At 53.0% G+C, this 26,403-nt stretch overlaps 1 protein-coding gene across 2 annotated transcripts in view; it reads left to right on the top strand.

Annotated features, from left to right (window-relative positions):
- Positions 1 to 26,403, top strand: part of ERI3 (ERI1 exoribonuclease family member 3) — a 182,577-nt gene that overhangs the window by 22,090 nt on the left and 134,084 nt on the right. For both annotated transcript variants that reach the window (XM_038760495.1, XM_038760496.1), the window contains exons 3-5: positions 14,076 to 14,192; positions 22,147 to 22,206; positions 23,876 to 23,967. In XM_038760495.1, the coding sequence (XP_038616423.1) occupies positions 14,076 to 14,192; positions 22,147 to 22,206; positions 23,876 to 23,967 (269 nt within the window). The remainder of the gene's footprint in view (positions 1 to 14,075; positions 14,193 to 22,146; positions 22,207 to 23,875; positions 23,968 to 26,403) is intronic.

The following is a 26,403-nucleotide window of genomic DNA, read 5'->3' as shown; positions in this document are numbered from 1 at the left end:
CCGAGCGGCCGGGGATCAGCGAGGAGGACGGCTGACGTGAGAGAGGTGATTGAGGAAGCCCTTTTCCCCCACCTTCCCCACTCCTGAGACAACCGTCACCAAACTAGGGCAGCCAGAAGTGTCAAGGGCCGGGAAGAACGGGGTTCTCGTTGCCAGGTTAGCCGCGGGGGAGGCGCCCGGAGAATCAACCCGCCGACGACGCGGGGGTCCGAAATCGGCGATTGCGGCCGAGCGGAGAGATTCCGGGGGATTTGGCGAGGCAAAGAAAAACAACTTGGCTAAGGAGTAATGAAGACCTTGATAAAAAGCTATTAATTAAAAGAAGACAGTGCAGAGGGGGGAATTTACCGCTCCAGTGGCTCTTAGCTTTCAAATGGAAGAGGTGGGCTTTAATTGGTGCACGCGGGAGGTAGCTGGAGATTTAGAGTGGATGAGTCTGGAAAACACTCCTCTGGCAACCAAGACAGGTGTCTTGGGGTAAATGGGGGGACGAACAAGGGGAGGGGGCACCCAGCAGATCGCCGGCAGCCCCCCAGAGGGGGGTCGAAAGGGATCGAAGTTGAAGAGTACAGGAGTACCAAATATCCGCAGGAATCACTGTAAAATAATGTATTTGTGTATTGTTGTATTGTACTCTCCCAAGGGCTTAGTATACAGTGCTCTGCACGCAGTAAGAGCTCAGTAAGTACGATTGAATGAATGAATGAATGCACTCGCTCTGGAATCTCTCTTGCCCGATTGAAACCAGGCTTAGGGCTGGCAGAGGACAGAGTGACTGAATCAGGCGGTTGGCACATTTCTGTGTTTCAAGAGGGCTTGGGTTCTAATCTCTGCTCTGCCATTTGTCTGCGTGGTGACTTCACTTCTCTGAGCCTCAGTTCCCTCATCTGTAAAATGGGGATTAGTACCGTGCACTTTGGGGCGTAAACCGTGTCCGACCTGATGAGCTAGTATCTACCCCAGCGCTTAGTACAGTGCCTGGCACGTAGTGAGGGCATAACAAGTACCATTAAAAAAAAAATGGGTAGGCGCCGGCCAGAGAAACCACCGTTCGGCTCGGAAAATTGCGAGTGGATCCAACGGGGATGGAGGGTGGGGCGGGTAATTAAAGGCACAGGTCCACGGGGAGGCGGGGCGGAGTCCGGAGACAGTGGGAATCCGGAATGTGGTTTCAGGGCTAGGCCTAGCGGCGTTCCGGGAAGGCCGGTCGGAGGCGAGAATCGGCTGGGGGAGATGGCCCGTCGGGTCAGCCCGTTCCCGAGCAGGAGATCTGCTCCCGGCCCAGCCCCAGCCCCCCGGCTCTTCTCCGATCGCCTTCCAATTTGTCCATGAGAATGATTAATTAAGAGGCTGGAGGGACTGACTAATGAGGGAAGATTTATAAGCGCTGGATGGGGAGCTTGGTTAGCAATAACTGCAGTGACGGGGCCGTAAATTACAAATCCCTGAAAGGTGTGAACATGGAGGCAGGAGAGGGGCACGTTGGGGAGGGACCAGAACGAGGTGGGGGGATGAATGAAGTCAAGGGAAGAGCAGTTTAGGGGAAAACAGAGGAAATGCTACACCCTCCTTCCTCCTGACCTCCACCCGCACGATCCGGATGACGTCGAGGGCTTTTCACGCTGCCCCTTCCCCCTCGCGGACCCTGATGCCGCCGGTTTCAGAAAGCTTCGTTCTCCGAGCCTCGTCGGAAACGAGCCTTCCGCCGCGTGGATTGGGTTGCCATCTGGAAGCCAATTTTTTTTTTTCTCCTTTAACTCTCCCGTTCCGGGTGTTCACGGGGCCTTTGAAACTCCTGCAGGCGTCCGTTTGTGCGATGAGGTTGGAAGCGGAGCCGTGAAAGTTGGGCCGCCGCCTAAAAGCCCGCAGGAACAGCGTTTCCAGATTGGCGCTGGCACCACAACGCCGCCAGGCTCTGTGGCGGGCAGAGGGGCCGACTGGCCAGGCCCCGTGAGGGGGCGGGGTGGGTGAGCGGAGCCGGCGGGCGCCTGCTTCCCCCCAGCCCTCAGCCCCGGGCAGTGGTGCTTAATAATTCATAATTATGGTACTTGTTCAGCACTTACTACGCGCCAAGCACTGTTCTCAGCGTTGAGGTAGATACAAGTCATTCGGGTTGGCAAAATTCCCCTTCCCCCGTGGGGTTTCCACTTTTATTCCCCATTTTACAGATGAGGTAACTGAAGCCCAGAGAAGTTTAAGTGACTTGCCACAGAGGGCATGTGGCAGAGGCAGGATTAGAACCCAGGTCCTTCTGGGTCCCAGGCCCATTCTCTGGGGGTCCCGGCCGTCTCAGGCCATAGAAACTCCCTGTAAGGAAGGTTCGCTGACCCTCCTTGGGTCTCTGAGCACGGGGGCGGGTACCACTGTCCCTCCCGAGAGACCACAGCGGCACCTGCCCGGGCTGACCCTGGGGTCCGAGGCGAGTTGTTTGTAGGAAGAACAGACTGGAGAGACAGAGACTCAGAGATAGAGATATGTCACTTGGTGGCCGAGCCCCGTGAAATGAGGGTGGGAAACTTCTGGGAGAGGCTGAGGATGAGATCATGGATCGCAGGGGCATCGCCCCCGCAGGCGTTGGGGCCCGTCTTGGAATCTTTGTGTTTGGATTGGCACCAGTGAGGGAAACTGGTCCCGTGTGAGAGTGGGGCTTTTAGCACGTGAACGTTTGGAGAAAGCTCGCTTTTTGGTCCTCTCATCTCCCCATCTCCTGTCCAGCACAGCAGACCCAGCCTCTGCCGGGTGCCGGGGTGGGCACACTCTCGGCCTCCGCCGGGTGCCAGGGTGGGCAAGCTCACGGTCTCCGCCGGGTGCCGGGGTGGGCACGCTCTCGGCCTCTTAAGCAAGATACTCAGGCCTGGTGCCCGAGAGCGGGGAGAACGCAAACGGGCAGTTAATGAGCCGTATCATACGCGGTTGGCCAAAATGTGTGGCCTGCTGGTTTTGTGGTACAGTTCCAGGTCAGGAAATGATTTGGCCTGGCCAGATGGAAACCACTAGGAGATGGGGGCGGGAAACGGGGTGGGCAGAAGGAAGCGAGATTTTGGTTTGTGGTGAACAAAGCCTGGTCACACTAGAAGCGGGGCCCCAGCGGGCGCTGACCTGGACCTTATTTCTTTAATGGATGGAGCGGGGTGGAGGGGGGCAGGGTGGTGGAACAGGCCTTGGGTGGGCCCGGGGGCTGCCCGTGCCAGGATTCAATCCCACCCCCACCCCAAAACCTCCTTCAAACAGGTTTCTTGCCATCGGAGTCCAGATTCCCGTTCTCACCATCCAAGTGGCCACCTCCGGCTCCTAACCCTGGGAACGCCGCTCTGGGCCCGTGTGGGGCCAGTTTCCCCAGCGGCCCCAAGTCATCATCATCAATCCTATTTATTGAGCGCTTACTATGTGCAGAGCACTGTACTAAGCGCTTGGGAAGTACAAATTGGCAACACATAGAGACAGTCCCTACCCTCTCCCACCCTGCCCTCATTTGGGCGAGACGTCGCCCAGGGCTTCGGGGAGAGGGCTGGGAGTCCTGGCTGTGCCCTGGGTTCTACCACCAGGCCATTTGCCTCGTCACCCACTGACCCCGGGCAAGTCTGCCTCTCTCCTGGCTAGCCGGGAATCTGGTGGGGGGTGGCGGGGAGAGAGATTTTGAAAACTTGGTAGGAAAACGTGTCCATCTCCAGCCAGTGGCCAACAAAGAGACGGCTGTTTTGTCCTGGTTTCCCAGGGCACCTTTGAGGTGGTGTGGGGGCCTAGGCTGTTGTCTGCTTGGACACAGGTTGGACGCAGTCCACGTCCCGCATGGGGCTCACAATCCTAATCCCATTTTACAGATGAGGTCACTGAACCCCAGATAAGTGAAGTGATTTGCCCACGGTCACCCGGTAGACAAGTGGCAGAGTCAGGATTCGAACCCAGGTCCTTATGAGTCCCAGGCCCATGGTCTATTTGCTAGGCCATGATGCTTCTCCCTGCTACTCAGGCTGTGAGCCCTTGTGAGGCAGGGACTATGTCCGACGTAGTTAACCTGTGCTTAGAACAGTGTTTGACTCAGAGTAAGCGCTTAACAGATACCAGTTAAAAAAAAAAAAAGGAGGTCGCTGAGTAGGCGACCAGGAGAGTATAGTCCTCAGTCCAGGTGAACAGATGAATATGCGTTAGCTGGCCCGTTGGTGCGAGGGATTTGGGAATCAGTCGGGGGGTTGGATCGAGCGGATCCCGGCACTAAACACCGGAAAGATGACAGTCATTCATTCATTCAGTCGTATTTATTGAGCGCTTACTGTGTGCAGAGCACTGTACTAAGCGCTTGGGAAGAGCCAGTTGGCAACATATAGAGACGGTCCCCAGCAGTGGGCTCACAGTCTAGAAGGGGAAGACAGAGAACAAAACAAAACATTTAAACAAAATAAAATAAATAGAATAAATATGTACAAATAAAATAGAGTAATAAATCTGTACAAACATATATATAGGTGCTGTGGGGAGGGGGAGGAGGAGGAGAGGAAGGAGGGGGCTCAGCCGGGGAAGGCCTCCTGGAGGAGGTGAGCTCTCAGTAGGGGCTCACAGTCTATTAATGTCTGTCTGCCCCTTCTCTAAGCTGTAAGCTCGTTGTGGGCCGGGAATGAATCTGTCCTACTGTGCGCTCCCAAGGGCTTAGTACAATGCTAAGCACCTAGGAAGCTCTCAATAAATTCATTCATTCATTCAATCAATCGTGTTATTGAGCGCTCACTGTGTGCAGAGCACTGTACTAAGCGCCTGGGAAGTCCAAGTTGGCAACATATAGAGATGGACTTCCAGTTTAGCCCAACAGTGGGCTCACAGTCTAGAAGGGGGAGACAGACAACAAAACAAAGCATATTAACAAAATAGAATATGTACAAATAAAATAAATAGTCGAGTTAGGAGACCAGTTCCCTGCCCTCAAGGGCCTTCCAAGCCCGTGGAAGTAAGAGGAAGAAGGGCAGGTCACGGAGGTCCCGGGCGGCTGGCCAACGGGACCACCCATCTACCAAGTTGGACCCCCAGGAAAGCAGAGGGTATCAAAGCAGGAGGGTGTCGGGCGGGCCTGGTCATGTGACATTTTGGCCCAAGATCGATCAATCAATCAATCAATCAATCGTATTTATTGAGCGCTTACTGTGTGCAGAGCGCTGTACTAAGCGCTTGGGAAGTACAAGTTGGCAACACATGGTGGCCACGGGGGCCGAATGGGGCGTTGCCAACTTACAGCCGTGAAGGGACTCAGGTAGAGACCGAGCCATGCCACCCCCTACGCGGATGGACAACCAGAGAGCTCCGTCTTGGAACTCGCCTGTGCCCAGTAACGTAGTCGGCGTGGAGCCCGTGACCCTCCTTCGCTTCCGGTCTGGAATTCGGGAGCGGCGGAACAAAGCAGTGGCGCGGCTTGCATCCCGTCCCTTCCTATTTTCACTGCCTCGAGATTGTCGGCGGCGGGGAGGGAGGGAGGAAAACATAAGCCCTTTAAACCCCCGCTCTCCCCCTCGCCTTCCCCCCTCGCCCTCCCCCCTGAAACTTCGAAGCATCAGCCCTCATCTGTCAAAGTGTAAATCAGCAATTAAAACACAAACAGCCAAATGCCAAAGATGACCCGAAGCACAAAGCAACTGACAAACAAGTCCGGACAAATCGACGGATAATTTATAAGCATTGCCCTAAAATCTAATTATTTGGCAATTCGAATTTGCAGCCGGCCAGGGCTCTGCAATAAATTTAACCCGCCATAAATTATTTAGGGGCAGTCGATGGTGTAAATCAAAACCACGAGTGTTTGTTTAAGAAATAAGCGCCCTGTGCATAAAATGACTTTTTTTGAAGGGAAAAACCCGTTGAACAGAACATGCTGCCCAGCGCGCTGGGAGACTCTTCACTTCTCCAGAGGGCGGGCACACCCTGCTCATGTTGCCTTTTAGGAAAAAAGTTTTGTCGTTTTCCTAATGCTGTTTGGTCACGGGAAAGGAGGGGGAAAATTAATCCTGCCGGATCAGTTGGTTCTTCTTGCTTTGAATTTTGAGAGAGAAACTGTCTGTGTGTGTGTGTGACAGAGAGAAGTTTCTATAATTGGTAAACCAGTGACTTGTAGAGATTTTTATGAAGTGGAGGGCCAACATTCCCTGCCGAAATTAACTAGTTTCCCCGAGATCTTTAGAAGCAACTTCAATTAGCGACACTTTCATTTTTCTTTCCTCTGGTAGATCTCCGTAGGGATCCTCCCCGTCGCTCCCACCACTGCCAGCCACCCAACCCAGCCACCCTGAGCTTCTCACGACACAGGCTGCATCGTAAAAGCTCATTTTCAGCCCGCGGATCTATCCTAAACAATCGATCGGTTATTGTGATTGAGCACCTACTGTGTGCAGAGCACTGTACTCAGCACTTGGGAGAGTACAGTTAAATTAGTAGGTATGATTCCTGCTGTCAAAGAGCTTACAGTCTAGTGGGGGGGGGGCAAAAAAAAGTGAATTCCTTCACTTCTCGGCTTCCCGTTCTCTGTTTCTGGCAGCTGGGGTTCTAGGAGAGGAGGGAGGTTAAGGAAAAGCAAAGTTTAAAGTGGTGACATTTTCAACTTCCTCGGAGACCGTGCTGATCTAATAATCTGACTCCTGTGGCCTCCTGCTTCTGGCGGAATCGGGCCGGAGACATCGATCTTATCGAAACGATGCGTACTGAGCGTTGACCGTGCGTTTAGTGTAAGGTACTGTAGAGTTGGGAGATGTGATCCCTGCTCTCAGGGACCTTAAAAGTCTGCGAGAGACTGAGACGGGTGGACTGAGACGGGATCCCCAAAGTGAAGGTCGGGAAGGGGATGATCAGAATAAAGATTGGGAATGTAGCAGGACAGGATTTTGCCAGATGAGTGAAAAAGGTGACAACCCAATATCAGCGGTAGAGCAAGTGATACCTTTTCCTCCGGAGGACAGAGTGGGAAAGTATTAATATCATCCCTGCCTTCCGGCTCCCACAAATCGGGCGGGCTGGCCGTCTCGGGCAAGCGAGACGGATATCTGCGGTGTCCCCCGACGATGGTCCTTGGAGAGAAATGCCCCCCCGGGGTGGGGGGCCATGACCCTTTAAACGGGGTCTAAGGTCGGGGTGGGGGGGGGAATGCGTCATCAACCCATCACCGCCCGGGAAATGCCCCAGCAGGCAGGACTGATGGTGTCAGAGGCCAGTGCCGAGCAGCACTAATCGGAAGCTTTACGCCCGAGGTCATTTTTTACAGGCGTCCGGGCTCCCGCCGTCGTTTTGTCGAGAGACGTGGGGGCCCGGCTCCCCCCTCCCCCCCGTCCCGCGTCTCTGCAGGGTTGCGCTCGACCAAACGGCCGTCGCTCAGCCTACCTGGAAATCAATTCTCAGCGCTGGGCATTTCCACAAGTGTCAGAGGGCTGGAATTAATGGACGGATTTTGGGAACAGATGGCGTTCGGCTTCTCCCGCCAGTGGGAGGTGGAGGGGCCAAAAGAAACACGGGTCCCCGAGCCCATGGTTCGGTCTTCCCACCGAGTCCGAGCACGGAGCAGGCCCTTCGGGGACCAAGCCGGGATGCTTGGAAACCACCTTTCAGGGGTACTTTCTGAGCGCTTACCTCGTGCAGAGCGCTGAAAGAATTGCTTGGGAGAATCTAGTGCAGAGGAGTTGGTAGCCACGATCCCTGCCCACAAGTCTAGTGGGAGGAAGGGATCGTGGCTATTAAATCCCTCACGCTCTCCCAAGCGCTCAGTCCGGTAAGCCCGTTGGGTCCGGGAACGTGTCTATTAGTGTATCGTAGTCTCCCAAGCACTTAGTACAGTGTTTGGCACATAATAAACGTTCAGTACGATCGAATCAGTGAATGCTCTAGGTCTAGTGGGAAGAAGGGATCGTGGCTGATCGTGGCTACTAAATCCCTCACGCTCTCCCAAACGCTCAGTCTGGTAAGCCCGTTGGGGCAGGGAACCTGTCTGTTTATTATTGTATCGTAGTCTCCCAGGCACTTAGTACAGTGCTTGGCACATAATAAACGTTCAGTACAATCGAATGAGTGAATGCTCTAAGTCTAGTGGGAAGAAGGGATCATGGCTGATCGTGGCTACTAAATCCCTCACGCTCTCCCAAACGCTCAGTCCTGTAAGCCCGTTGGGGCAGGGAACGTGTCTGTTTATTATTGTATCGTAGTCTCCCAGGCACTTAGTACAGTGCTTGGCACATAATAAACGTTCAATACGATCAAATGAATGAATGCTCTAAGTCTAGTGGGAGGAAGGGATCGTGGCTACTAAATCCCTCATGCTCTCCCAAACGCTCAGTCCTGTAAGCCCGTTGGGGCAGGGAACGTGTCTGTTTATTATTGTATCGTAGTCTCCCAGGCACTTAGTACAGTGCTTGGCACATAATAAACGTTCAGTACGATCGAATGAATGAATGCTCCAAGTCTAGTGGGAGGAAGGGATCGTGAGTGCTAAATCCCTCACACTCTCCCAAGCTCTCAGTCCGGTAAGCCCGTTGGGGCAGGAAACCTGTCTATTATTGTATCGTAGTCTCCCAGGCACTTAGTACAGTGCTTGGCACATAATAAATGTTCAGTACGATCGAATGAATGAATGTTCTGTGCATAGTAGGTGGTCAGTGAATATCTCTCGCCGATTTGATCCAGTTGGGTCTGGGGGCTTCCCGGGAACTTCCGCCATCCTGCCCGGGCCGGCCCCTGGTGATGACAGGTGTGGGGACGCCTGCAAGCGGGACAGCTGCCCAACAGGAAACGCCAGGAGCCTTGCGGGTTTGGCGTTCGACCGCCCGGGCACCGCCCGTCGGCTGATGGGAGAGCGCCCGAGCGCTCACCGTTTTATAAGAAACACTAACGCAATTCTAGATCTGTAATAACACCGTGGATCTCTTAAAGCAAACCACGTACTTGTAAAAAAGCGGGAAAAGATCAACTTTAAACCGGAAATTATTGGCGAAAGAAGTTTTGGATTTTAAGGGGGGGCCGGCGGCGGGGTTTCTGTCGGTTTGCTCGACATTTTTTTTTGGTTTATGTTTTGTTTCCCGAGGAATGTCAGTTCCTAATTTCATAATGTATCATGGGCTTAAGAAAATTGCATTTAATAAAGGCAAAAGATGAATTGCACCTTTAAAGGTCCCAAACACTTGTCTTTATTAGCGGGACAAACTGCCGGTCTCCAAACGCCGCTTCTCCGCCAGTGAAAGTTGAAATGAAAAGTACGGCCGTGTCACAGGTTAAATTTCATTGTGGGGCCACGCTAACAGCGTTAGCACAGGGCGGGCTGGCGTGCGCGGTGCTAAAAACGGTGCGGTCAACGGGGACAGCTCTGATGGTGGGCTTTTCGGGGCGACCCCCCAACCCTGGTCTGCAGTCAAGCGGAGGGGAGGAGCTTCGGGAGGAAACCCTCCCAGATCTAAATTCACATTCCCGCAGAGAACGTGATGCCCAGGGGCTGTCCGGATCCCCTTGATGGTGACCTGTTGACCTGTTCTGAACATTTTAATGTCTTTAATTTATTTTATTTATTTATTTTATTTTTTTAAGCAAAACTGGTGCTCTCAGTGGATGATGATGATACTCGATAAGCGTTTTAACATGCGTCTCAGCACTTTTCTAAGCATGGAGGCAGTTAGAAGTCAGTGGGAAGCAATGCTGCATGATGGAAAAGCATAAGCCTTGGTCTCAGAAGGACCCGGCTTCCAGTACCTGTCTGCCGCTCGCTTGCCGTGTGATCTCGGGCAAGTCACTTCACTTCTCCGTGCCTCAGTTTCCTCAAAATGGAGGTTCAGTATCTGCTGTCCCTTTTTTTAAAAAAAAAAATGCTTTTGATTAAGCACTTACTAGGCGTAAAGCACTGTTCTAAGCACTGGGGTTGATACAAGTTGATCCAGTAGCACCCAGTCCCTGTCCCCCTTGGGGTGCCCGCTCTGCGGTGGAAGGAGAATTTATTCGTTCGTTCATTTATTCAGTCGTATTTATTGAGCACATACTGTGGGCAGAGCACTGGACTACGCGCTTGGAAAGTCCAATTCGGCAACAGAGACAATCCCAGCCCAACAGCGGGCTCACGGTCTAGATGGGGGGAGACGGACAACGAAATAAAGCAAGTAGACAATATGTTTTGAATCCCCAGCTGCCAGTCGGACGTAGAGTGAGCCCCTTGTGGACCGGGGATTATGTCCTACCCAGTTATCTGGGGTCTACCCTGGTACTTAGAGCAGTGATTGACGCGGAGTAAGCGCTTAATAAATGCAATAATAATGGTAATCAGGTGGGACACAGTCCCCGTCCAACCTGGAGGCCACGGTGTAAGTAGTAAGTGGAGATTTTCCGGCCAAAGGAAAGACAAGTCCAATCAATCAATCAATCGTATTTATTGAGCGCTTACTGTGTGCAGAGCACTGTACTAAGCGCTTGGGAAGTACAAGTTGGCAACATATAGAGACAAGCGAGTGGACGACTGCCCTCTGGACCGTCTCTCCTCCAGCCGCACGACGCGTCTGGCCACGGAGCGAGCCTCCGCACGGGTTTGTCGTAGAGTTTGGAGCGGATCTCGGGGGCGGAGGGCGTGGGGAGAGGGTGAAGAAAAGTTTTAGGCCCATCTTTCCCGATGTTAAAAGAGATTTACTATTTCCATTCTCCGCCTCGTTCTTTTCCCCCTGTTGCGTTCAGATGTCACAGGCTTATTTGTTGCTTCACTACGATGTCCCCGGAGATGTATTTGATTTGGTTTTAATTTACTGTTGTTGGGAAAGCATCCTGCAAGGGGGGAGGGCCGCGTGTGAGTGTGCGTACGCGCGCGCGGAAATGTAACGTGTCCTGCTTATTGGGGCCAGTTCTGGGGCAGAAGCCTCCCCTCCTTCCCTCTGCAGCGACCGCCTCTTCCACATGCTAATTTTACTCAGAGGAGCTTGCTTTTATTTATTTTTTTATTATTTCCTATTTGTCTCTTCCAGATGTTTTCAGGGCAGTGTTTTTTTTTTGGGGGGGGGGGGGGCGTTGTAAACTAATTCCATTCATGTTTTAAAAATTTATGAAAGCGCTAATAAAAATGTCAGAGTGGTAAAAATGTTAGCTTTTCCTCTGCTTTGATTAAATTTTGCAAACTGTTTTTGAATATTAAAAAGCAATAATTTTTTTTATTCTCTCTCCCTCTTCCCTCCCCCTCACTCTTCCTCTCCCCCCCTTTCTCCTCCCCATCTCTCTCTCCCTCTCTCTCTCTCTCTGCGATTGGAGAGGTTTCTCGCGTAGATATCACTCAAAGGGCTCATTTACACACCAGAACCTTGGTGCTGTGCATCTCTATTAAATAACGCAGACAAATTAATCTTTGAGACACCAAACAAATTGTCACCTCTTCCTCCTCCATTAAGTTTGAGTGGGATGGGAGGGGGCGGTGATGAAGGGGGTGGGGGCCCCCGTCTCAGAGGGTGGGCAGGACCATCCAGTGGATTTTATTGCTCTTTTTAGTAGTCTGGTTGTTTTTTTTTCCCCTCCTCTCGGGGTTTTGAAAGCTTCAGTTTTTGTTTTGCCTTCTAATGAGCGTGCAACTCGTAACTGGGGCCGCTTAAACTTTCGATTCCCAGACCCGGGCTTAGCCCGGGTCGCCGATAATTTGTCGAGTTGGATGTCGTTGCTGGCGAGTCGATCGCCCGTCTCCTTCCGACGTGAACGGTTGCCGGGTAGAGAACCGGACTGGGGACATGAATTGCCCCTGAGTCTTGATTTGGGGTGGGATTGGGGGGCGGGGGGAGGTGGGACGGGGGGGTGGGGGGGGGCCTCCACTGGAGGCTCTGAAATACGTGCCTCCACCAGCAGGGGGCGCCACGGGGCGGGGGGGCAATGGAGCCCTCAAGCCCGGCCCCCTTGATCCGGATGGGTGTCAGTGTGGGCGAGGCTTGCTGAGCGAGTCCAGACAGTCATTCGGTCAATCATATTTATAATTAATAATAATAATGATGGCATTTATTAAGCACTTACTATGTGCAAAGCACTGTTCTAAGCACTGGGGAGGTTACAAGGTGATCAGGTTGTCCCACGGGGGGCTCACAGTCTTCATCCCCATTTTACAGATGAGGGAACTGAGGCCCGGAGAAGTGAAGTGACTTGTCCAAAGTCACACAACTAAGTGGCAGAACCCACGACCTCTGACTCCAAAGCCCGGGCTCTTTCCACTGTGCCACGCTGCTTCTCTACCGTGGGCAGAGCATTGTACTTAGCGCCTAGGAGAGTACAGTATAACAATTTGAGATGCATTTCCTGCCCACAACAGGCTTACAATCTAGAGGGGGAGACAGACATAAATATAATCAAATAAAATTACAGATATGCATATAACTCCTGTGGGGCTGGGAGGAGGGATGAATAATAATGATGGCATATATTAAGTGCTTACTATGTGCAAAGCATTGTTCTAAGCACTGGGGAGGTTACAGGGGTGATCAGGTTGTCCCACGTGGGGCTCACAGTCTTCATCCCCATTTTCCAGATGACAGAACTGAGGCCCGGGGAAGTGAAGTGACTTGTCCAAAGTCACACAACTAAGTGGCAGAGGTGGGATTTGAACCCACGACCTCTGACTCCAAAGCCCGGGCTCTTTCCACTGTGCCACGCTGCTTCTCTGCCGTGGGCAGAGCATTGTACTAAGCACCTAGGAGAGTACAGTATAACAATTTGAGATACATTTCCTGCCCACAACAGGCTTACAATCTATAGGGGGAGACAGACATAAATATAATAAAATAAAATTACAGATCTGCGCATAACTCCTGTGGGGCTGGGAGGAGGGATGAATAATAATGATGGCATTTATTAAGCGCTTACTATGTGCTAGGCACTGTTCTAAGCACTGGGGAGGTTACGGGGTGATCAGGTTGTCCCACGTGGGGCTCACAGTCTTCATCCCTATTTGACAGATGAGGGAACTGAGGCCCAGAGAAGTGAAGTGACTTGCCCAAAGTCACACAGCTGGCAGTTGGTGCTGGGATTTGAACCCATCATCATCATCATCAGTCATATTTATTGAGCGCTTACTGTGTTCAGAGCACTGTACTAAGCGCTTGGGAAGTACAAGTTGGCAACATATAAAGACAGTCCCTACCCAACAGTGGGCTCACAGTCTAAAAGGGGGAGAATAACCTCTGACTCCAAAGCCCGGGCTCTTTCCTCTGAGCCACGCCGCTTCTCCATGAATAAAGGGTGCAAGTCAGGGCGACACAGACGGGAGTGGAAGAAGAGGAAAAGAGGACGTAATCAGGGAAGGCCTCTTGGAGGAGATGGGCCTTCAGTAAGACTTTGAAGGGGGGAAGAGTGATTGTCGGACATGAAGAGGGGGCGTCTCAGGCCAGAGGCGAGACGTGGGCCAGAGATCGGCGGTGAGGTGGACGAGATCGAGGTACAACGAGAAGGTTGGCTTTAGAGGAACCAAGTGTGCGGGCTGGGTCGTAGCAGGAGAGTATTGAGGTGAGCTAGGAGGGGGCAAGGGGATTGAGGGCTTTAAAGCCGGTTCTCGGGCCCATCCCTCCTCCCCCTCTCCATTCCCCCCGCCTTACCTCCTTCCCTTCCCCACAGCACCTGTATATATGTATATATGATGGTACGGATTTATTACTCAATATATTTTACTTGTACGTACTCTATTTTATTTTGTTAATATGTTTTGTTTTGTTCTCTGTCTCCCCCTTCTAGACTGTGAGCCCACTGTTGGGTAGGGACCGTCTCTAGATGTTGCCAACTTGGACTTCCCGAGCGCTAGTCCAGTGCTCTGCACACAGTAAGCGCTCAATAAATACGATTGAATGAATGAATGAACGAATGAAAGTGTTGGGGAGGTAACGCCCATCTCAGCTCACCTCCAGTCTGCCCTCAAGTTCTGCCTCCAGCAAGCTCTCAGAGACTGTGATCCCTGTTCCAGGAGGAGGCCTTCCCGGGCGACCCTTCCAGCCGCTGGGATGATTTTTCATCACCGCATCAGTAGCGACTGCCTTCCCTCCGCTTAATTTTTTTTTTTCCCTTTTTTTCAACTGGTCATTTCAACGGCTCATTTCTCCCTTCTCTCTTTGTTTCCGTGTGGGGATCTTTAGGAAATCATTGAATTCCCCATCCTGAAGCTGAACGGCCGGACAATGGAGATCGAGTCCACCTTTCACATGTATGTGCAGCCGGTGGTTCACCCTCAACTTACCCCCTTCTGTACAGAGGTAAAGCAAGAAGAGAGGGTCACGCGGGGGTCCTCATTTGGCGTGGCGGAGGGTGGATTCGTGGGCAGGGGGTGGGTAGGAGAATCGGGGAGGGGGCACTCGGGGGCCTTCCTGAGCTGGTCGGATCACGGTTTTAGAGTAACTATTCTGACTGGACCATATTGGACTCCCGATGGGGTCTCCTCCCTACGGCTTAGATGCCCCCGGACAATTTGCTACTGTGTGTGTGTTGAGGGCAAGATTGCAGCTAGGATAAGAGAAACCGAGCCAGCAGGACACACTTTAACAAGTTCACAAGGTCTACCCCGGCCCTTTGGGGCCTTTCCGGTTTCCTGGAAAAAGAGCGCCATTTGCCTGAGGGTTGTTACGGTCTAAAAGTGATAAATAATAATAACAATAACGATGGTATTTGTTAAGCACTTGCTATATGTCTTCTAAGTGCTGGGGTAGATACAAACTAATCAGGTTGGACACAGTCCCTGTCCCGTAGGGGGTTCGCAGTCTTCATCCCCAGTTGACAGATGAGGTAACTGAGGCCCAGAGAAGTGAAGTGACTTGCCAAGGTCACACAACAGACCAGCGGTGGATCCAGGATTAGAACCCAGGTCCTTTTGACTCCCAGGTTTGGGCTTTATCCACTAGGCCGTGCTGCTTCTCTAAAGGCCCTTGGCCGAACACGGGTTGAAGACGGGATAGAATCAATTCAGGCACGTGTACCTAATCTGTGCCCTTTGTCCTTCTTTAATTTACCACCCTGGTGTTGGGAACAAGTGCGGTCCTATCGTAAATGACCTTTTTCTAGGAGCTTTCTCTTCAGTGGGGAGAGGACAGTAAGTGGGCGATGGGTTTGTTTGAAATGTACCCGCTTTCCTCCCCCAGCCTTCTCCCGGGAAGGGGAGAATGGGAGCGCTTTCAATCAGTCGGTGGTGTTTATTAAGAACTTACTGTGGGCGACGCACTGTACTAAGCACTTGGGAGAGTACAGTTTAACAGAGTCGGTTGACGTGTTCCCTGCCTCCTCGTCACGCTGATGCCCCCTCAGACCCAGTGGGTGGTCTCAGGAGCCAGGTCTGGGCCAGCCCAGTTGAACACACTGTGCCTCAGTGGTGGTCTCTGGTTAGGGGGAAGGCTCCCACCCCTGGAGTCCATGTGCATATCCGGGGGGCGGGGCGTCTCTTTGGGCTTCCGCAGCCCAAGCTAATGCTCAGCTCCCTGAGGCAGGTGCAGCAGGTTGGAGGGGCTCCATAAAGTTTTTAAGAGATCCCCGAGATTGCGACTGGAAGGACGAAGAAGTTGTGAGTCAGCGGTGAGGTCACTCGAACGAATGAAAATTGAATTCACGCGGGGGCTCCCAGGAGTGGGTTTCCTTCCCCGGAGACCCCTCCTGCGGCTCCCTGGATTTCCTTCCCACCCGCTTCATCTTGCGGCCGGGTCCTCCTCTTTCAGCCCCACATGAGAGCCAGTAGTGCCCTGGGGCTGCTGCTGGGATTTTCTGGGTGGGTGGGCACTCGTTCATTCATTGTCATATTTATTGAGCGCTTACTGTGTGCAGAGCACTGGACTAAGCGCTTGGGAAGTCCAAGTTGGAACACATTGAGACGGTCCCTACCCAACACTGGGCTCACAGTCTTGAATATGTACAAATAAATAAATAGAGTAATAAGTACATCCAAACATATATACAGGCATCACCAGGTGGGGGGCATCACCCCCCACCCTCCCCGGCCCCTGAAACGAGCAGGGTAGAAGGAGGCAAGAGCCACCGAGCTCTTCGAGGCCGCGACCGGCTGGGAAGACCACTCCTTCCTGGCCCCCGATGCCCTTCGGTCAGGTCCCCGTTGCCTCAGCCGTCCCAGAGTCCCTCAGCGGCCATCGCAGATGGCCCACCGGCCGAAGTTAACCGGATCGGGTCGGCCCAGTGGCTCTGATTGACCCTCTTCCGCGGCCCTGGCATCAGGGGTCTCCCCCGGTTTCTTTTCAGGAACCGGGGTGAGGCAGGCGGGGTCAGGGACCCCGTCTTTTCCCTTATGTGTAATGAGCAGGTTATTAGCCTTGCCGGCCGCTTTGTCTTAGCTCCAATTGCGAGACTGCCTGGGGACATGGTTATACCAGAGATACATTCCTCACGTAGCCCTGGCCGTGCCTCACTTCTCTGGCTCTCTGTGTGTGTTTGAGTGTGTGTGTGTGCTCTCTCTCTGTCTCCCCCCAAATCAGCTGGCTCACACAAAACCTTCTTGGGAACAGACCGAGCTCTTGGTGGACAAGTCCCGTGCTTTTAAAAAAAAAAAAATTTCCCATCTTGCTAAATGCCAGTAAAGGGCTTTGTCTCAGCACCTGTATTTATAAAGGGTGAGATTTATTGGTCTCTTTGTCTAGGAAGAAAGACTGGGTCTGATTATCAGATTGCCCACCAGAGACAAGTGCTTATGTAATCAGCAAACTGTCTCGGGGTAGAAATACGATTGTGTTGCAGATAAACTCGGAAAGAAGAAAACTCCACGTGCTGACATGATACCGGCGGTCGGTCCTGCACTCCCTCCCCGCCTCAGCGGACGCCCGGGAGCTTCAGTAATCACCCACAGCGGGATCGGGGTTGGCGGCTACTACTTAGTCCTCTGCTCCTGGAAGAGAGGGAATTAGTCTGTAATCCCAGAGTACAGGGTTCAGGCGTCAGGGGCTGCTAATTCTCCCACTCATAACCCTCAGAGTTGAAGTGGCTCAGGTTTCTGAGCTCCGTTTAGCCATGGGGGTGAGAACCCCCTCTCCCCCCAAGATTTATATTACTTTCGTCTCAGTGGGTTTGCGGCGCCGGGGCAAACATGCTTTTGTTCCAGGAGGAAATAGCTGCCACCCGGAACCAGAATGATTCCTGTCGGGCAGGCCTCACCGAGGTGGGGCCCGGTTGGGGACGGAGGTTGGTGGTCGGAGTCATCTTCCCGGGAGAGGGCGAGGGCTCTGCACACAGTAAGCGCTCAATAAATGCGATTGAACGAATGAACGGGTCGGGGCTTCAGTCCCCTTACGGTGGGGGAAGAGACTCTTTCTTACCTGCTGGCTTTCTTCTACTCCCTTCTCCATCCCTGACTTGCTCCCTTTCATTCATTCGTTCATTCAGTCGTATTTATTGAGCGCTTACTGTGTGCAGAGCCCTTTACTAAGCGCTTGGGAAGTACAAATTGGCAATATACAGAGACAGTCCGTACCCAACAACGGGCCCAGCCCCACAGCACTTAGGTACGTATCAAGTAATTTCTTGGTCAGTATTAATGTCTGTCTCCCCCTCTAGACAAGCTCACTGAGGGCAGGTTAGTAGAGCTTAGTAGAGTGCTCTGCACGTTATAATAATAATGATGGCATTTATTAAGCGCTTACTATGTGCAAAGCACTGTTCTAAGCGCTGGGGAGATTACAAGGTGAACAGGTTGTCTCACGTGGGGCTCACAGTCTTCATCCCCATTTTACAGATGAGGGAACCGAGGCACAGAGAAGTGAAGTGACTTGCCCAAAGTAAGCGCTCAATAAACACAGTTGGCTAACTGACCTCTTTGCCCCAAGGCCCCCGTTGGACCTCCTGGGAAGAACCGCTCCGGCTCCCCCAGTTGGGTTTGGTGGAGAGGAGAGTGGTTTGCAGGCCCCCATGACAGGGAGGAGGGGGCGGGCCGGCAGTTGTCCGGGAGCGGTGCTCTCCTTCCCAGCCGGTCAGCCTGCGGCACCATCTGCAAGGCAGGGACACGGAGTGCTCTGCCCGGCCCCCGAACAGCGGGCACTTCGCTGGCACCGTGCCAGTCGGCCGGTCCCTCCGAGACCCAGACCGGCCCCCTCCCCTCTGGGAGCCGTACTCTCAGAGATTGGGCCTCGCCTGAGGCTGCCGTGGGCACGTAGGCCGGATCCCCTCGGAGTCGAGGTGGCACTCCTTGGCGGCCCCCGGGAGCAGTGGGAATGGGGGAGACGCTCCACCCTCCAGCAGAGGAGGGCCAGGAAGATGCAGGTTGTGAGAGGTCATTTAGTCAACCCTGTTTATTCATTCATTCATTCATTCATTCAGTTGCATTTATTGAGTGCTCACTGTGTGCAGAGCACTGTACCGAGCGCTTGGGAAGTCCAAATTGGCAACATCTAGAGACGGTCCCTACCCAACAGAGGGCTCACAGTCTAGAAGGGGGAGACAGACAACAAAACATATTAACAGAATAAAATAAATAGAATAAATATGTACAAATAAAATAGAGTAATAAATACGTACGAGCATATATACAGTATATTTAGTGAGCGCTTGCTTGTAATAATAATAATGATGGCATTTATTAAGCGCTTACGATGTGCAAAGCACTGGTCTGAGTGTGCAGAGCACTTTACTAAGCTTTTAGGAGAGTACAGTAGAACAGTCACATTCCCTGCCCACAGTGAGCTTGTCTGGAGGGGGAGACAGATATTAATACTGATCAATTACGAGAAGCAGCATGGCTCAGTGGAAAGAGCCCGGGCTTTGGAGTCAGCAGTCATGGGTTCAAATCCCGGCTCTTCCAACTGTCAGTTGTGTGACTTTGCCAAGTCACTGAACTTCTCTGGGCCTCAGTTCCCTCATCTGTAAAATGGGGATTAAAGCTGTGAGCCCCCCGTGGGACAACCTGATCACCTTGTAACCCCCGCAGCACTTAGAACAGTGCTTGGCACATAGTAAGTGCTTAGCAAATACCATCATTATTATTATCAATAAATGAATGATATGTACATAAGCGCCGTGGGGCTGGGAGGAGGGGGTGAATAAAGGGAGCAAATCAGGGATGGAGAAGGGTGTAGAAGGAAAGAAAAAGAGGGCTTAAATCAGGGAAGGCCTCTTTTTTTTTAATGGTATTTATTAAGCACTCACTATGTGCAAAGCACTGTTCTATGCGCTGGGGAGGTTACAAGGTGATCAGGTTGTCCCACATGGGGCTCACAGTCTTAATCCCCATTTTACAGATGAGATAACTGAGGCCCAGAGAAGTGAAGTGACTTGCCCAAAGTCACACAGCTGACAAGTAGCGGAGCCGGGATTTGAACCCATGACCTCTGACTCCAAAGCCCGGGCTCTTTCCACTGAGCCACGCCTCTTGAGGGGGGGACGTGCCTTTGATAAGGCTTGGAAGTGGGGGAGAGTCATCGTCTGTCGGATAGGAGGAGGGGTGGGGGTTCCAGGCTGGAGACAAGATGTGGGCGAGAATTTCTGTTTGACGTTCACATCGACGCCCCCCCCCCCCCCCCCGGATCGGGCAGAGACCGAGGGGTCGGTGGTGATCTTGTCTACAGCGGGCACCTCGCCTCTCCCCAGCCCCCGGGAGGCGGGCCGCTCGTGGCGGTTGCGGGGGCGCCCGCTGAGTAGCAGTGGAGGCTTTGGCTCCTCTGCTCGTCCGAGGTCTCAGCGCGGGGGGTGGGGACCCCATCGGTCCTGCCGGAGGTCGGGGCCAACTTGCCGGGGCTCCCCCCAACCCGGGGAAACGACCCGGGTAGGCACACTGCGGGTTAAACCGGAGCCGAACAACAGCCTGGTTCATCTTTTTCATTTATTTCCCTTGTAGACCGGGGGAAGTCTGTAGGCAGCAGCTGTTACCCAATTAAAATACAGATTAATATAAAAACAGTTTCTGGAATATAAAATAGAGTGGCCGTGTCCCTACACTTCCTTAAAATTCCAACTAATAATGACTTGATGAACTACAAAACCCCACCTAGAGGAACTCAGCTTTCTCAAAATGAAAATTTCTTCCCTAAAAGGTATACATTACCATTCGGGGGAAGTCGCTACGAGAAAATAATCTTCCCACTTACAGCCAGCATATTCAGCCAGTCAGATATTTGGTATTCATTAAATGTAATTATAGTTTAATTGGAGTTTAATCTCTTTTTTTCCCTCCCCTCTTTGAGGGGCGGGGGGAGGGTTCAGCGTTAGAAACCAACCAGCCAGAGAGGAGGCGGGCGTCGAGAGAAATGGGGTGAGGGTGTGGGGGACGGGGTGGAGAGGTCCCCTCCGAGGATCTTGTCCACCCCAGCGCTCAGTACAGTGCCTGGTGCATAGTAAGCGCTTAACAAGTGCCATAGTTATTATCTGGTCTCTGGACCGGGCAGAGTCACGCTCCCGCGGTGGGAAAGGATGGGTTCTTGACGTGCCATAGCGGGGGTTGGTTTGTGTTGACGAAGACGGGCTGTCCTGGGGACCCCAGGAGAAAGAGATGCTCGGCCCCAGGCGTAAGCGAGCAGGGGCCTGTGACCCTTGAATCTACACTCAGATCGCCTTGGGGGAGGGCAGGAGGGCCCCACCTCAGTTTCCCCAAGTGCAAAAGTTGGCCACCGGGTCTTTAGCTGGCCCCTTTGGAAGAGAAGCGCTGTAGCACCCAGGGTGGGGACGGGGCTCGGCCAGTGTCAGAAGGCCTAGTGGTCCCCGTGCCCCCTGCCAGGCCATCCTGGGTGTAGTAGTTTGTGGAGCGGCTCGGCTGGGGCAGGGGAGAGATGGGTGAGGTAGGACAAAGGAAAGGGAGGATTTGAAGGAACTGGCTTGGGGCGGGCGCAGCAGGCCCTTGTCTGGCCAACATCCTTGGGGGGCACCTGAATCCAAGAAGGGGAGACCTCCCCATGGGGCCGGACGTCGCCTTCCCCGGTCAGTGTCCCTGGGCAACTTCCTTTCCTCGGAACCAAAATCGGAGGTAGGAACTTAGCGAGGTTTTTCGAAACCCGAGGTGCTTGAAGCCAGTGCGGCCTTGTGGAAGGGGGACGGGTCTGGGTGCCGGGAGACCCGGGTTCTAATCCCAGCTTTGCCACCGACCGCCGGGTCACCTTAAGCCTCAGTTTGCTCAGCCGTAAAATGGGGTTAAGGTAACGACACTCTCCATCCCTCAGAGTCCCATGTGGAATGGGTAACATGCCCAGTGTGATTATCTGGACCTATCACTGCCGCTTAGCCCAGGTTTTCAACACGTGTGAAGCAGAGGGGATTAGCGGGAAGAGCCCGGGCCTGGGAATCGGAGAAACTGGGTTCCAATCCCTCCCCCTCCATTTGCGTGCTGCGTGACCTTGGGAGCTCCACTTAAGTCCTCTGGGCCTTGGTTTCTTCGTCTGTAAAATGTGGATTCAAGACCCGTTCTCCCTCCTCCTCAGACTGCAAGTCCCAGTGTACTTTGGGAACCACGTCCCACCCGATTATCTTATAACTACCCCAGCGCTTTTTAGATGGGAAGCGCTTAACAAATACCGTTATTGCAGGAAGCAGGTAACGCCTGCTATAATAGTGAGAGTCAAAACACCGCAACTGGTTGGTGTACAGGCAAGACGTGGGATAAGCAAATGTTTGCTAATGCACACGTCTTCATCCGTGACCCTATTTACGTGGAATTTCTGAGACATCTGCTGCCTCAGCTATAAGTGAGCGATTTGGCTTCAAATGGAGAGGAGTAGGTAGCCCGGCTGGGTGGGTCGAGGAGCCTCCCCCATCCTTTGAGATTGGCTCCAAGCCGGGCGGGAAGCCTTAGGGGCATGAGAAGCAGCGTGGCTCAGTGGAAAGAGCATGGGCTTTGGAGTCAGAGGTCATGGGTTCTAATCCCAACTCCGCCCCTTGACAGCTGTGTGACTTTGGGCAATTCACTTCACTTCTCCGGGCCTCAGTGACCTCATCTGGAAAATGGGGATTAAGACTGTGAGCCCCCCGTGGGACAACCTGATCCCCTTGTAACCTCCCCAGCACTTAGAACAGTGCTTTGCACATAGTAAGCGCTTGATAAATGCCATCATCATTAAGGCAGCGGAGCAAAGCAGAGGGTGGACAGGTCACTCCGTTGGTTGGCTGAGAAGCCCCCAAGGTCCCGCTGCCGGGTGAGATCGAGGGCGGAAATGGTCTTCCCCGAGCCCCAGCGGCTTTGCGTGACAGCTCTGGGACCAACGCCTGGGTGTGTTTGTGTTTGTGTGCGTGTTTCTGTCACTGCAGCTCACCGGCATCGTCCAGGGCACGGTGGACGGCCAGCCGAGCCTACAGCAAGTACTCCAGGTAAGTGGAGCGACCTCCGCTTCCCGCCCTCCGCCCTCTCCTCGCCCCCACTCCCACCCCTTCCTCTCCCCTCCCTCTCCAGGATCGAACCGCGTCATTTGACTCTGATTACGGCTTCATTAGAATAACATTTGCTGTCACGTTGGGTGACATGCTGTTGAGAGTATTGAACCACTCATCTGTCATCTCCAGCTGCTCATGTCAGGGTTCCTGACAAGATGTCCAAACTCCTGCCAGAGCACGGGCGAAAAGGTGATCTCGGGGCCCCCTGCTCACCCCCTCCCCGTCCTCTGCCACCTCCCACCCCTCCGCATCCTCCCCCAGCCGGCTTTTAAAGCGCCAGGACGTGGCTTCTTCAGGCCATCTCATATGTGAGCACCTCTCCCGTAAGAGCCCAGCTCCTTAGAAGGCGTCTTGGTGAAAAGTCGGGGAGACCTAACCGTTAAATTTAGACTGTGAGCCCCAGGTGGGGCAGAGGCCATGTCCAACCTGATTATCTTGCATCTACCACTTAGTAATAATAATAATCATGGTATTAAGTGCTGACAATGTGCTAAGCACTGTAGATACAAGGTAATCAGGTTGGACACAGTCCCCGCCCCACGTGAGGCTCTTCATCTTAATCACCATTTTACAAATGAGGTAACTGAGGCACTGAGAACTCACAACTGAGACTGAGACTCTTTGCCATGGGAGTCCTGCTCGCGGAGTCCTGACCTGCAGCTAGTTCTGCCGTTTGGCCTCGAGTCCCCTCTTGGCCCCACCAAGGTGTCGAAGAAGAGCTTCGAAGCAGCGGGTCGCTTGGTCTGCGGTCCAAGAGCCCCGTCCCCCACCTCCTCCCCGTTGGAGAAGGGGCGGCTGGCTGGAGGTCAGGTCAGGCCCGCCGCTGGCCGGGTGCGCTCAGGGCCTACACAGTGGGCACAGGCCACACTTGGAGGAGAGGGGAGTTTCGGAGTGAATCTGGCTCTGGCAACCACAGCCGAGGGTCAAGGTGGGCTTTTTGAGAAGTAGGCACTGCCAGAGCAGCGAAACCGGGGAGGGGTCGGCCGGTGATGCCATCTGGGGGACGGAATGGATTGAAAGTCACCCACCTCGCAAAGAATAAAGTTGAGTTGGGGGCTTGTCTCTTCCAACCGCATCACCCCTACCCAGTTGTCCTGGGGCAGGAGCCGGGGAGGGGTCCATCGCTTACGCAGTCCGATCCGCACCCTCACCCCTCCCTCAGCTCCACGGCCCTCATGTCCATAGCCGTAATTTACTTTAATGCCTGTCTCCCCCTCCAAATTGAAGTGCTCTTTGTGGGCAGGGATCAGATCTACCAACTCTGTAGTAGACTTAAGACTTAAGACTCCTAGACTTAATAAGCGCTTAGTACAGTGCTCTGCACACAGTAAGCGCTCAATAAATACGATTGAATGGATGAACAGACACTCAGTACAGCGCTCAGTAAATAGCACTGGCTGATCTTTTGATGGCTGACTGCCTCCCCTCTGGGTCTCTTAAGGAGACTCTCCCAAAGGGCCAGTGAGCTGGGGGGAGAGGTGAGAGCCCAGAGGGAGGGGCTGCTACCACTGGATAAAATCACAGTTTTCTCCCACTCGATTACAAGGGGCTTATCTGCTGCTCCGCCGGCAGAATCTCATCTCCCTTCCTCTTGTGTTCCTTTCAGAGGGTCGACGAGTGGATGGCGAAGGAAGGCCTCTTAGATCCCAGCGTCAAGTCAATTTTTGTCACCTGCGGAGATTGGGACTTGAAAGTAATGTGAGTAAGAGGGGCGTCCGGGGTGTCTTGGAGGGCGGGCTCTGTCTCTGACTGGCTGAGGAACTCCAGGGGTCCTTCTCGGTATCACCCCCCTCCTCATCTCCAGTTCTTAAAAAAAAAAAACGAAAAAGCAAACCAGTGACCGTACGGTTCAGACAAACACGGGAATGCTCAGTTCTCTCCCTCTTCCTGCAAGACTGTAAGCTCCTGGAGGGCAGGAGTCTTGTCTTCTACCTCTTGTTCTCTCCCAAGTGCTCAACAGTTCTCCTTCACACAGTCGGCGCTAAATCCATTATGCGACTGATCGATTGGTTCTGTTATAATGTGGAGGTTATTCATTCATTCATTCAGTTGTATTTATTGAGCGTTTACTGTGTGCAGAGCACTGTACTAAGCGCTTGGGAAGTACAAATTGGCAACATATAGAGATGGTCCCTACCCGACAGCGGGCTCACAGTCTAGAAGGGGGAGACAGACAACAAAACAAAACATGTGGACAGGTGTCAAGTCATCAGAATAAATAGAAATAAAGCTAGATGCACATCATTAAGAAAATAAATAGAATAGTAAATATGTACAAATAAAATAGAGTTATGTTCCAGAAGAACCCTGGGTTAAGGAAAACACGCTCTAGAACAGACCCCTCGACTGTCACCGTGCACAGTTTGTTCATTCAATCGTATGTAGTGAGCGCTTACTATGTGCTCTGTACTAAGTGCTTGGGAGAGTACAGTATAACAGTAAGCAGGCCCATTCCTGGCCCAAAATGAGCTTACAGTCTAGAGGGGGACAAATAATTTATAAATAACATAAATAAAACAATTACGGTTATGGACATAAGTGCTGTGGGGCTCTTGGGGGGAGGAGGAGAAGGAGGGTGGGGTGAATAAAAGGAGCAAATTAGGGTGACCTAGAAGTAAATGAGAGAAAAGGAAGGTGCTGCCTAGAGGAGGGTAATAATAATAATAATAATAATGGCATTTATTAAGTGCTTACTGTGTGCAAAGCACTGTTGTAAGCACTGGGGGGGCGGATACAGGGTGATGAGATTGTCCCACGGGGGGCTCACAGTCAATCCCCATTTTCCAGATGAGGTCACTGAGGCCCAGAGAAGTGAAGTCACCCAGCTGACAATTGGCCGAGCCGGGATTTGAACCCATGACCACTGACTGCAAAGCCCGGGCTCTTTCCCCTGAGCCACGCTGCTTCTCTAACCAAGGGTGACCCTCTTGGTTGTCTGCAGGAGCAACCCCAGAGTGGCCGCCATGACTCCTAAGGCTGATTTCCTCCTGGCCCGAGGACGGGGAGGTCGTAGGGTACGGGAGAGGAGAGCCATTTGCGGGGCGGGGGACGGAGGGGGTTCCCAGTGGGCTGGGCCGAGGGGCAGCTCCTTCTTTGTCCCCGCAGCGGGCCCTCTCCCCCTGCCATCTCCTGCGCCCGTCTGCCCCGGACAGGGGAGGAAACCCCTTCCCTCTAGACTATAAGCTCGTTATGGGCAGAGAATGGGTCTGTTTATTGTTATATCGCGTTCTCCCAAGCGCTTAGTACAGCGCTCTGCAAACAGTAAGCACTCAAATACGATTGACTGACCGACCCAAGCCGGTTTGCAGGGCCAACAGCCACCCAGAGCTGCGGGAAGCGGACGAGGCGGGCTGTTTGAGGAGGATTCAGGGAATTGATTTCTTCCCGTTCTCCATGACTGACTGCCGCAAGCGGCATCTCGGGGGAAGAGGAGAATTAGATTCCTCACAAGTGGAAGGCACTCTGCTGTCGGGATTGGGCTGCAGCTGCTGGTAACACAGCGGGAAGAAGGTGGGTCCCCGCCTTCTGGGGAGCATACGGGCAGACAGAGTCAGATATTCACTCGGCTGGCTCGTGGGGTAAAGAAAGTCTGGATACTTGGGAGCCGCCTCCGCTTTCGGAACAGCAAGGCAGGAATCGGGGGAAGCGGAATCTGGCCCTGGACTCCCTGGGGAGAGCCTGGTGTCGGCCCATGGTTCTGAGCTTACCGACTCCATTGGACTCTCCCAAGCGCTTGCCACAGAGCTCAGCACGTAGTTGGCGCTGGGGAGATGCCACCGACTGATGGGGACCCTGGAGGTAGGGTCGCTGGGATGGAGTTTGTCAACTGAGTGGTGGCACCTGCTTTTTGTTGGCAGTGTCCTTGGCCTGCTCTTAATGAAACGTCTAACAAAATAAAAGCAGCCCAAGAGGAAACCCCAGCAATCCTCTGTGACAGCGAATTGGATTGGTCAGGGTTCCTGGAACCACCCAGCTGAGTCTTCCCCGGCTTTAAATGTGTGCTAAAGACCTGCTGTTCCTCCCGCCTGGATTTGACATGTATGGGGCTAAATTGACACCGGTCTCTTGTGGGTTCATGGGGGTGTTGACATCCGTTTTCAGATTTTCAGCGCAACTACGACGTGCCCAATGCCA

This window comes from Tachyglossus aculeatus, chromosome 18 (genome assembly GCF_015852505.1).
Source record: "Tachyglossus aculeatus isolate mTacAcu1 chromosome 18, mTacAcu1.pri, whole genome shotgun sequence".
NCBI lineage: Eukaryota > Metazoa > Chordata > Mammalia > Monotremata > Tachyglossidae > Tachyglossus > Tachyglossus aculeatus.
Note: the sequence above shows the minus strand (reverse complement) of the source record. Positions and strands in the feature narration are given on the sequence as shown.